The following is a 12,560-nucleotide window of genomic DNA, read 5'->3' as shown; positions in this document are numbered from 1 at the left end:
AACGTGAGAGGGAGCGAGAGCGCGAGCGAGAGCGTGAGCGGGAAAGAGAAAGAGAAAGGGACAGGGAGAGAGAGAGAGAGAGGGACAGAGAGAGGGAGCGAGAGCGAGAGCGACCACGTCGCGCTGAGACGCTGGACAATGCGCGCAGCTACGCCGAGCAGCAACTGCAGCAGCAGCAGCAATATGGAGGCCAGCTAATGCTCAGCAGCATGAAGAAGCAGCACTCCTACGACAGCAGTACCTACCATCAACAGCAGCAGCAGCAGCAGCAGGCGGCCTACTACCAGCAGCAGCGACAGCACAACAACAACTATCATGGCACTGTGTCGAGCAGCGCCAGCAGCAAGCAGCAGCAGCACCAACAGCAACAGTTGCTGGCAGAGCAGCAGCAGCAGGCGTTGTTCTATCGCTCGCTTAAGCGTAGCGCAGGCGGCGGTGCTGCTGCTGCTGCTGTGACAGCTGTGGGCCATGCCGCCAATAGCGATTTGTATTCTGTGACGGAATTGTAGGAGTGCGCCTGCTGCGGCGGCGGTGTTGATGTTGTGCGGCGTGCCACGAGCTGTTCGACGGGCACGGCCACAGCAGCAACATCGCTGCACGCAGCGGCGGCAGCAGCCTCAGCCAGCACACAGACACAAGCTCAAGCTCAAGCTCAAGCGCAGCCGCCCATACCGCTGCCACCCAAAAAGCATCGAGCACAGCAGCAACAGCAACAACAACAACAACAGCAGCAGCAGCAGCAGCAGCAATGTAATGCGAATCTATGCGATGAGCATGAATATGACGAGTACTGCCCGCAGCAATACGAGTCACAGCAACAGCAGCAGCCGAGCTCGCGGCATGGCAAACAGCAGCGCGCAGCCACGTTCGATGCGGCAGATGCGCGCGACTACGAGCTGAAGCGTCTGGGCAATCGACGCTCCCAGCAGCAGGCGGCCAGCAGCAAGCGCAACGGCGCGTCGGCAATCAGTGAGCAGCAGCAACAGCAGCAGCAGCAGCAGCAGCAGCAACAGTCGCATCATCATCATCGCACACACGATCGAGAGCGTTCGCGCAGCGATCATCGCATTGCGAGCTATGCCTGCGAGGATGCCACAGCAGCAGCTGCGGCGCTATGCAGCGCTGGCTCCATGAGTCTATTGGCGGCCAATGGCAGCGCACAACAGCAGCAGCAACAGTCGCATCGCAGCCACCAACAGCAGCAGCAGCAGCAGCAGCAACAGCAGCAGCAGCGACGGGAGAAAACGTTTAAAGTATGATTTTTAGAGACGTCATAAAAATTGCCCAGCCCGCGACAAGCTGACTTCGACGGCGATGTTGCTGTTGCTGCTGTTGTTGTTGCAGCAACGCGCAGGCGACGCACGCGCTAAGCGCCAAGCAGCAACCGCCGAGTCAACACTAATGAAGCCAGCCAACGTTGCGGATTTTTCTAATAAATAAATAAATATATACAAGCCGATTGCACGCACTCAACCAGAAGGTAGCAATTAGGTGCCGTACATGCCCCGCCCACCCTCAACAGCCCCAGCCCAGCGCCAGGAGAAAGCCTTCTTTATGTTCTTGAAGCCAGTTGGCAAAACCATGCGACAAATTTGTTCAATTAATGTGAGAAGTGGAAGGCAAGTTGCACTTGCCACATGACAAGCCGTGCCTCATGCAAATGCACACACACACACACACACATACACACACACACACACACACGCACACACTCACTTGTACAAGCCGCCTCCTTGGTTACTCAATCATATGTTACAGTTGCAAGTCAGCAGTTGCAAGTTTGTTGCGCTGCCACGCCCCCTTTTTGCTTCGTGTTGTTGCCTATTGTTATATATATATAATTATATTTTTATTTTCATGTTTTTTTTTTCATAAATATATGACTATGATTAAGGCTAACTGTAACTAAGCTAAACATTATTTATTTACGCAGAAGAGAAACGCATCCCCAGCCTCCCAGCCAGGCCCGAGTCGAGAACCTAAAATTGCATATTTTTTAGCATTGTTTTTTTGTGTTGGAATAACTTTCATTTGTTTATTGTTTAAAAAATCCGTTGCGCAAGAGCAAACAACAGCAGCGAAGAGTTCGTAATTTTTGTGACGTCAGAAAACTAAAGAGAAGTGAAAAGAAAAGAAAGAACAAAACAACAACAAATACTGTAATTACTAAAAATTCCATTTTAAAGAATAAACAAATACAACAAGCAATAAATATAAATAATAAAAAACGAAGAAGGAAATGCAACATTTAACATAAATATATAGAAAACACCAGAAGCCATACGAAAAAAAAATTGTTTAACTATTTTACAATCTAACAAATATACACACACACATATATATATATATATATATATATATATATATGCATAAACAAACAAACACATATATATATATATAATGAGATATACGTATATTGAATAATTAATAATAATTGCGAATATATAATTAACGAATGTTCAGGTCAATAACTGCATTTAAAAACCAATTTGTTAGACGTTAAAGATAAATCTCTCCCCCTTTTTATATACGAAACGAAATATATATATATATATATATACATATACAAATACAACTACAAATACATATACATACATACCATAAAACACATACTACAAAAGACATTTGCATGGACAAATGAGAAAACAGAAATTTAATGTACATTACATATAACATAAAAGAAAGGAAAATAAAAGTAAGGAAGAGAAAAGTGAAAATGAAAAACGAAAGAAAAATATATACATAAATAAATGAGACAATTTCGTAGTCTAAAATTAATATAAAACATGGCGAACACTTGAAATACAATTTAAAATTATATTATAAAAAAATACAGCAAATGTTAACAAAGAAATTTTTAGCTCTCTGCTGTGCAGATGCAAATAAATTACAAATAAATCAAATAAATCAAATCAAATATTGCAACAAAAACATAAACATTTACTCAAATGTGAACAAGGCAAATATTTTGCATTCGGCATAAACTAAATGTTCAGTGTATTCATATAAGTCAAGTGCACACACACACACATACACGTTGTATATACATGTAAGCTCTCTTCTCTTCAGCTTTCGCTCTCTCTCTCTATCTCTTTCTCTCTCTCGCACTGTCACTCCATCACTCTTCCTTGCACCATTGCAATAAGAAAAAAAAAACATTCCATTGAGACATTTTGAATATAACCTCTATATACCATTTCCCGCCCTTCCTCATCCGATTTCAGCCCCTCTTACTTTCTCTCAGTGTAGTTATACACAACAAAAATATTGTTGCACACAAAAAACTTCGCTCAAAACAAAGCAAAAGAAAAAAAAATTATAAAAAAAATTTTTAAAAACAAAAAAAAAACAAGTTAACAAAACACCGAAAATTAGTTCATTTAGCATTTCAACACACAATTATATATATATATATATATATATATATATATATAAATTAATATATATATGGGCAGCCATTGTTATTGGCTGTTTACACTTGTATATAAATAAGTACGTTTACCGTTAACTGTATAAGTAGACAACTGCAACGGCAAGTGCACTCACATACATGCATACAAGCATGCATGCGAATATATGTGCGTTGGTGTGCAGTTGGTGTTTTTTTTTTGTTTTCGTTAGGGTGACTTTAGCGAAAAGATGAAGGAGAAATGTTTCAGTATGTAGCGTAGTGTAGTGTCATCTACCCTATAAGGCCAAAATAGTTTTTAACACACACATATTAAATATAGAGAATAACTAACAAAAATTTAAAATACAAACAACAAAATACCACTAAAATACCAAATAAAAAAAATATTAAAATGCGCAGTTAGGCAGGTATTTACATAAAAAAATACTTATAGCAATTAATTAAAGAAGAAAAACATGATTATTATTATAATTATTATTGAAAAAACTGCAATTAAACAGAAAACAACATAAGGAGAGAAACGTATGTAATACAGCAGGTAATAAAATGAAAAAAAAAAAAAAATAAAAAATTATAAACTGCATAAGTGTTTAAAAACGTTTTAGCGCACTTTTTCTTACTTAACAGATTTAATCGAGGCAAAAAATAAAATAAAAAATAATTGAAATTGCGATTAATCCAATTTAAAGTAAGTGAGAAGCAAGACGAATTTTAGAGTGCGCCGTTTTTATAATAAATTAAGAAGTATTTTAATCAATGTTTTTTTTAAGTTCATAAGTATATATATTTTTCTTGAGTGCCCCTACTCCATTGTGCATTCTCATGAAACGGAACCAGCAGGAGTTACGTGAATTCTTTTTTCTGATGTAGGATTCAGTCTGCTGTTACAACATTTTCCATTTATTGTAATTATTGTAATAACAATATAAAAGTCTGTAAATTTGTTAACAATTTAAAGATCCTTCGATCTTAAGAGGAAAGTAACCCAGCGTACATCTATGTCGTCTATGTGGTAGTTGTAGTTAAAAGCAAATTGCAATTACAAAACAAATCATATAAACCAAAATCGTGTGAATTATATAGTATTGATTGATTGATTTAATTGATTCGAATCGATTGATCGAGATAAACCATTGTTGAAAGCAACTGCTTTAAAATCAAAAACTTAATGAACAAGAAAAAACAAAAATACAGAAAAAAAAAAAACAAAATAATTATATAACAGTTGTGAACAAATTATATTTACATAGCGTATAAATAAATTGCATAACAATTGATTTAAACAACGCCTAAACCCGAGTTGAATTTTTAACGTACGTTCAAGTATCGATACCCAGGGCGAGTATCGTACCCAGCCCTGACATCAGCTGTTTTTGGTGGCGGTTGGACAATAAGTTATCGATATCCAATGCTGCGCTAAATTCTATAAGCTGAGCACGGGACAATAACAATAATAACAAAACATAATTAATTCCGTATTGAACAACAAACAGCGGAAGACGACATAAGCTAAGAACAATGCATAAGCTACTCCGTGGCGTTGCATGTTGCCAACATGCCGCCAGCAGCGGAGCGAACGTAAATCAGTTGCATAGACAGCATCTGGGCCTACGATTGCTGAGCACCGCAACGGGCCATGCGGCAGATGCTGCCGATGAGCAGGTCTTGAGTAAACGTAAATTTCAGCCACATGAAGCTGTCGATCCCAACGAAAAGCCAAAAGTGCCGGCACAGGCGCGTGTCATTATCTGCGGCGGTGGCATAACGGGCGCCTCGGTGGCCTACCATCTCGGTCTTCAAGGCTGGGGCGGCGAGACGCTGCTGGTCGAACAGGATATCGTGGGCGGTGAGTTGCCTTGGAGTGCTTGTGGTCTAGCCGGACGCTTTGAGCCGAGCTATACAGAACTAAAGCTAGCCGGGTATTCCATTGATTTGATCAAGCAGCTGACAGATCGTGGCCTGCCCACCGGCTGGAGGCAGGTGGGTAGCCTGAATTTAGCGCGCAATTTCGATCGCATGACTTCGTTTCATCGCATGAAATCCCTGGCCGTGGCCTGGGGCATGAATTGTGAGATACTCACGCCGGAGCAGTGTCAGCAGCACTGTTCGCTGATCTCGCTAGACGGCATCGAAGGAGGACTCTGGATACCGGAGGATGGTGTTTGTGATCCGCATTTGGTATGCCACGCTTTCATTAAGGAGGCACGTCGCCTAGGTGTGCGCATCGTGGAGCACTGCGCCGTCAAAAAGATACACAGCGAGCACGGCAAGGTGGCTCGTGTGGAGACCACCTCTGGGGACGTCAACTGCGAGTACTTTGTGAACTGCACTGGGTTTTGGGCGCGAGAGGTGGGCACGCTGTCCAAACCAGTTGTGAAGGTACCGCTCAAGGCAGTGGAGCATCACTATCTGCACACAAAACCGATCGCCGAGCTGGATCCGAATACGCCATTTGTACGCGACTTTGACGGACGCATCTTTTTCCGCGAATGCGAGGGCCACATTCTCGCTGGAGGCTACGAGCGTGAGGCGAAGATGGTGTATGAGGACGGCGTCATACCGCTGTCTCAGAAAGCGCGTCAATATCCGCCCGACTGGGATCATTTTCATGAGCTGCTCGATGCGCTGCTGCATCGTGTCCCTTCGTTCCGGGATGCGTCCCTGGATCGGCTAACCAACTCGTTGCAGGTCTTCTCGCCGGACTGCAAATGGATATTGGGCGAGGCACCCGAGATACAAAACTATTACGTGGCGGCGGGCAATAAGACGATGGGCGTCTCTGCATCGGGTGGCATTGGCCGTGTGCTCACCGATCTCATCACAAAGGGCTCCACATATCTGGATCTGCACATACTGGACATCAATCGGTTCCTGGGCCTGCACAACAATCGCAAGTTCTTGAGGGATCGCTGCAAGGAGGCGCCCGGCAAACACTTTGAGATCAACTATCCCTTCGACGAGTTTCAGACCGGTCGCAATCTGCGCATGTCGCCCATCTATCCGCAGCTGAAGGAAGCGGGTGCCGTCTTTGGCCAATCGATGGGCTACGAGCGACCCAACTATTTCGACACAAATGATAAGCAAGGTGCATCCTCTATATGTAAATGTATATCAGGCACTAATCCTTTGCTCTTTGATTGCAGATGAGTTTGGGCTGCCGCGATTTCGCATCTCCCAGACGCATACCTTTGGCAAACCTCCATGGTTCGATCATGTGGCCACGGAGTATCGCGCCTGTCGAGAACGCATCGGCATTGCCGACTACAGCTCCTTCACCAAATATGACTTCTGGTCGAAGGGCAATGAGGTGGTTGAGCTGCTGCAGTATCTCTGCTCGAACGATGTTGATGTTGCCGTTGGCTCCATTATACACACGGGCATGCAGAATCACAATGGTGGCTATGAGAACGATTGCTCCCTGGCGCGTCTCTCTGAGCGCCAGTAAGTAGAGAATGAAATCAATTTACCTCTAGTCGCACTGATTCTATTTCCCTTGCGTGCTGTAGCTACATGATGATTGCCCCGACTATTCAGCAGACGCGTTCCATGAGCTGGATCCGCAAGCATATGCCCGATCACCTGCGCGCCAAGGTCAACGTGGCGGACGTCACCTCCATGTACACAGCCATCTGTATATTGGGACCATATTCGCGTATTCTGCTCTCGGAACTCACCGACACAGATCTCACAGCCAAGAGCTTCCCCTTCTTCACATACAAGGTAAGCGATCTAGGCATCTTGGCCGCAAAGGCTGCACCAGTGGCTTCTCGTTGGAAGTGTTAAAGTATGACTAATTTCTCTTGTTTCAATTTATGGACTATGTGGCATTGTACTTGACTTTGCTCATTCCAAATGTCTGGCCTACCTAGTTTTATTTTTGCTTATGCTAAATTTAGTTTTCTATTTGGAAAAACGGTTTCTCTTAAGTCGATTGAACACATATCTTAATGGACTTTCAGCTATGGTAAAACACGTTTCAAATGCACTTTCATCGGTAACTGTGAACATTAGCTTAAGCTGTAATCAAAGATAATTTTTATGAAACTTTACCTGGTAGCTAAACCATGTCAATCAATCAGTCAGTCAGTCTATCACTCAGTATTTCAGCTAGATAATCAGACAACCAACTCTCCATTAGCCTGTCCACCCGTGAGCTGAATCAACCTCAAATTTGTCATTCAATAAATCCTTTCAATCGTCTAATCATTCAGTCAATCAGCTCATTCAATGTGACTATGTCAGTATAATCATATAATAAGTGCATGTCAATTGGTCAATCAATCAATCGATCAGTTCGTCAATCCCATGGCTATTTCATATTTGAAACCAATCAATCAGTCAATCAGATAGTTTGATGTACTTACAACTCAACCAATCAGCTGCACAATCGCATGACAATTGGTCAGTCTGTCAGTCCATCAATCAATCAATCGCAATCGTTTACACTGCGCATTTTATCCAACAATCACATGTAAATTGGTCAGTCAATCAATCTCACACAAATCTGAAACGTCTTCTGCAACTGCTTCCCTTCGACAGGAACTCGATGTGGGCCTGGCTGATGGCATACGCGTCCTGAACATCACCCACACCGGAGAACTGGGCTACGTGCTCTATATACCGAACGAGTATGCGCTGCATGTCTACTCGCGACTGCACAAGGCGGGTAAGAAGTACCAGATACAGCACGCAGGTGAGTTCCCCAAATCAAGGCAATAAGGTAGTCAGTCTTGCTCACTGTGTCCTTTGTGTACCTAGGCTACTATGCGACCAGGGCGCTGCGCATTGAGAAGTTTTATGCGTTCTGGGGTCAGGACTTGGATACGTTCACCACGCCGCTGGAGTGCGGGCGCAGTTGGCGTGTGAAGTTCAATGTAAGTAGATGCAGAGAGAAAGAGAAAGAGAAAGAGATAGAGAGAGAGAGTAAAAGAGATGTTTGTTAATGTTATGCCTTTGCTTGGACAGAAACCCATTGACTTTATTGGACGCAGCGCGCTGCTGAAGCAGCGAGAGGAGGGTGTGAAGCGCATGTATGTGCAGCTGCTGCTCAACGATCATGATCACGAGGTGGACATGTGGTGCTGGGGCGGCGAGCCCATTTATCGAGATGGCGTGTATGTGGGAATGACGACAACAACCGGATATGGGTATACGTTCGAGAAGCAGGTCTGCTTGGGCTTTGTGCGCAACATTGATGAGCAGGGCCAAGAGCTGGCCGTGAGCAACGAGTACGTGCTGTCCGGGCACTACGAGGTGGAGGTGGCTGGGGTGAGGTTCGAGGCCAAGGTGAATCTGCACTCGCCCAACCTGCCCACCAAGTTCCCGGATCGCGAACGCGAGGCCTACCATGCGACGCGCGACAAACCCGACCAGGCAGATCTGCTCTCGTTCAGCTCGAATCTGACGGTGACGCGCCAGTGAATCCAGACCCGATCCCAGCCACAGTCATAGTCACAGTCCCCGTCTCTGTCCCCGTCCCCGTACCCGTCCCCGTCCCCGTACCCGTACCCGTCCCCGTCCCCGTCCCAGTCCATTCTAAATTAACCAAACCCTTCACTGGGCTGCCCGTTCCATACTTGATATTTTGGCTTACAGTCAAGCGAAAATGTTCGTTCGTTCGTCTCACTTTTGCGCATCAATGAGAGTCTCAATTGCAAACCGATATTAGTTTAATGTTACTAAAATATTAATATATATACTATATATACTATATAGTCATATGTATGTATATATATCTGTATATTCATATGGCTATATAGGGCCGTTGGAGTGAGAGATGCGATATTAGGTTTTGCTCAAGCAAAAAGTGAACTGCAGTCGCAGTGTTGTCTGTTATCGATAATGCCGATCGATATGTTTATCGAACTTGATATATGTTATTATTGTTGATGTGTTTGTTTACGTTTTGCCGTGTCAATTACAATCGGAATATTTTATTAAATTATTGCCTAATCATGATTATTGGAAACAAAAGTGCTGCCAACTCAATTTTTGGATACACTAGAAAAATTTACATAAATCTTAAAAAAAGAAGAAAATTACTTCAAATTTAAAATCGAAAAATGTGAAATACGAAGAAAAATACTTTTTCAAGTTTTCAATAAGCAATTTGAAAGCTTTTCATATATACATAAATGAGTTTTTTACTATAAAAAAAAATAACGCACATAGTAGCGTGTGCGTGTGTGGGTGTGTGTGTGTGTGTGTGTCGACACAATGCAAAAGAAATATCAAAGTTTCTTACAGTGTAGGTTAAAAAAAAAAAAACAAAATTGAAATCGTAATTTGATCGAGTTCTGAGTTTCGGTTCTTGCCAAAATTAACACACACACAAACACACAAACACACACACACACACATACACACACACACCTACACATACATGAATATTTATACGCATTTTTTGTGTACTAACGTTGAACTTTATATACAAATATATATAGATATATATAAATAAATATTTATATTTATACAAAAATAAATGAATTCGTTTCTAGAAAAGTTTGTACTAAGATTTTGCCTTGGCTGTGCCTGCGTGTGTGTGTGTGTGTGTTTGCCACAGGCTGTGGCAAGTGTAATGCGCCTAATGCGACTTGTGTGCTGCACAACTTGCTACAAACTTGGCAGCGGCTGGAGTAGCCTGAATGGGGGATGGTAGGAGTCGGGGGCTGGGATTGGACTTTCAGTTGGCTCTGTTGGCGCAGCTGTTGGGCAATATGCAAAAACTTTTTGGGCCGGTCCAGCATAACTGCTTCAACTCCCTTCCTGCCCGCCCATTCGCAGCGAGTGGGTGTGGCCAGATTTGCATGAACTAAGTTGGCAATTGTTGTTGCTGTTGCTGTTGCTGCTGCTGTGGCTGTGGCTGCGGCTGCGGCTGTTGCTGTTGCTGCTGTTGTGTTTAGCCAAGAAATTCAGGCGTGTGCTAATGCGCAGCAAACTCGTTGCCAAAGATTTTTGCACATGTTTTGGGCCAAGCAGAAGTTTTCGGCAAGCAAATCTAAGCAACATTGAGAAACAAGCGAACAAAACGGACAAACAGCTACTGGTCCTCATCAGCAACAACAACAACAACAACAGCAACATTATCAACATCATTGTTGTTGTTGCTGCTGTTGCTGTAACTTGGTTGTTTGGTTGTCCTAGGGGCACTTTTGGCCACGCTCGGTTGGCTCTCTCTCTCGGCCTGCCTGGCTGCCTAGCTGGCCGACTGGCTGACTGGCTGACTGGCTAACTGGGGGCTCTGTGTAGGATTACAAACTATCTTTTTGTTAGTAATTAGCTGCACACGATAAACGTGACATTATTATTGTTGCCCAGTTGTTGTGCAAAAGTTTGCGGCCTCCGCTTCGACTTTTTCTGCAGCAGCAGCAGCAGCAGCGGCAGCAACAGCTGCCTAGCCCCCGCGGCCCCTCTTTACCACATACTGCTACCTTTTGCTTGCTTATATACGTATACCCTGTATTTGTTGTCAGCATAGGGTAGTGCATTACACTAATGGCGAAAGACTGATCGACTTTTACGAAAATCGATAAATATCGATTGCTAGGGTGTCCCTTTGAACACTTTCTACTCACAGCTTGAGAGCCGAAAAGCTAAAGCATGAAATAGGCATGTCATAAATTTCTAATTAATTAATTTCAAATCATCGATAGTTATCGATGGTCAAGGCTGCATCTTGAATAGTTTTGTTTACAGTGTAAAATCTAAAAAACTGAATTTTGCTCAGTAGCTACAGGTATATCATTTACATATTAAACTTTCTAAGCCATTTAGTTCAAAGCTTAATCGATAAATATCGATTTTGAACAGTTTTGTTGAAGGCCGGCAAACAGAAGCATATTATGTTGATTTCTGTGTACCTCATATGCATATAAAATTTTAATTTTTTCCAGACTTTTTAAGTAGTTGATAGTTATATATTTTATCGCTAAGTACGTATTTTGCACATGTGCTATCCCAGAGTCGTGCTAACACTGGGAAGCTTACCTGCTGGGCTGCGCCAGGTAGATTTGCTTTAATCCTATTTCAAATCTCTTTTCATTTACCAATAACTTTACTTTAACCACTAAAATCGATAAGTATCGTTTATTAAAACTAGAGAACTTCGAGAAGAATCTGAACTAATTTCAGTTTGTCAATTACAGGGCATCTATAGAGCTGCGCGCACCTGACTAGATCGGTTGCTTGCTTTATTTGAATTTTGTGGCAGTTGCTGCTGCTGGTGCTCGGCAAAGTTTTGACCGTTTTACAAATGAGACTTTTGTTAAATCAAAAATTCAAGTGGCAACGCAGCACTCGATGGCGCCACACAGTCAGCCAGTCAGCCAGTCAGTCATTCAATCAGTTAGTCAGTGGCTCAGTTCGAGTCCACGAAATTATCAATATCTGCAACAATCACAGCTCACATCCTTATGGCCACGTTCCCATTCCCGTTCCCACTCTCTGCAGCCTCGGCAGCATCTACTCAGCTGCTTCGTCTGCATCCCATTGGGGGTTTCATCATGTTTTGTAATTTATGCCCATTTATTGTGTGGTTTTCTACCGCATTTCGTCTTGTGGTTGACCAGTTGAACATGGCTAGATGCTCTGACTGTCTCTATGTCTCTTCGGCCCGCTGTCCCGCTGTCTCCGTCTGCAGCTCCTGGAACTGTAGCTGGAGCAATCAACAAATTTGCATATGACTGGCCAGCCAGCCATTCGGCCATTCGGCCATTCGACCAGCCTGGCGTGGAGCATGGCTAAGGTCAATTTGCGGCCAGCAGCTGCTGGCTTTCAAAATGTATCTTAAACAAAAGTTCGAGTTAGTTATTGCTCTGCGGGCCAGGACCAGGACCAGCGCCACAGCCAGAGCTGGTTAGGGCTTGGCTTGGCTTGGCTTCGCCGAGCATGAAGTAGGTGGCAAATGGTGGAGACTTCCCTCGACTCACAGTAGCTCGAATTTATTGCCATTTAAAACACACTCAATCGTTGCCATTTTTAAAAATCTAGATATATCTATATCTATATCTATATCTATATCTATATCTATATCTATATCTATATCTATATCTATATCTATATCTATATCTATATCTATATCTATATCTATATCTATATCTATATCTATATCTATATCTATATCTATATCTATATCTATATCTATATCTAT

General features: G+C 43.1%; 2 protein-coding genes across 2 annotated transcripts in view; both read left to right on the top strand.

Annotated features, from left to right (window-relative positions):
- LOC111596769 (polyhomeotic-proximal chromatin protein) overlaps positions 1–2,172 on the top strand; it is a 29,672-nt gene extending 27,500 nt beyond the window's left edge. The window contains 1 exon segment of the mRNA XM_030224023.1: positions 53–2,172. Coding sequence (XP_030079883.1) covers positions 53–1,259 — 1,207 coding nt within the window. The 3' untranslated portion in view covers positions 1,260–2,172.
- A 2,546-nt stretch (positions 2,173–4,718) lies between these two features.
- LOC111596815 (pyruvate dehydrogenase phosphatase regulatory subunit, mitochondrial) lies at positions 4,719–8,910 on the top strand. The gene is made up of 6 exons (XM_023311183.2): positions 4,719–6,497; positions 6,556–6,853; positions 6,919–7,132; positions 7,952–8,105; positions 8,171–8,286; positions 8,378–8,910. Exons 1-6 carry the CDS (start codon positions 4,931–4,933, stop codon positions 8,831–8,833), a joined length of 2,805 nt encoding a protein of 934 aa, XP_023166951.2. The 5' UTR covers positions 4,719–4,930; the 3' UTR covers positions 8,834–8,910.
- Positions 8,911–12,560: the final 3,650 nt, after the last annotated feature.

This window comes from Drosophila hydei, unplaced genomic scaffold, assembly GCF_003285905.1.
Source record: "Drosophila hydei strain 15085-1641.00,03,60 unplaced genomic scaffold, DhydRS2 tig00000339-arrow-arrow-pilon, whole genome shotgun sequence".
Classification (NCBI taxonomy): domain Eukaryota; kingdom Metazoa; phylum Arthropoda; class Insecta; order Diptera; family Drosophilidae; genus Drosophila; species Drosophila hydei.
Note: the sequence above shows the minus strand (reverse complement) of the source record. Positions and strands in the feature narration are given on the sequence as shown.

What these genes read in the sequence shown, in the direction of transcription:
- LOC111596815 (XM_023311183.2), top strand. Translation starts at nt 4,931, where the DNA reads ATGCATAAGCTACTCCGTGGCGTTGCATGTTGCCAACATGCCGCCAGC. An exon ending in GTACCAGATACAGCACGCAG is followed by an intron (nt 8,106 to 8,170) that starts GTGAGTTCCCCA and finishes TTGTGTACCTAG; the next exon opens with GCTACTATGCGACCAGGGCG. An exon ending in GTTGGCGTGTGAAGTTCAAT is followed by an intron (nt 8,287 to 8,377) that starts GTAAGTAGATGC and finishes TTGCTTGGACAG; the next exon opens with AAACCCATTGACTTTATTGG.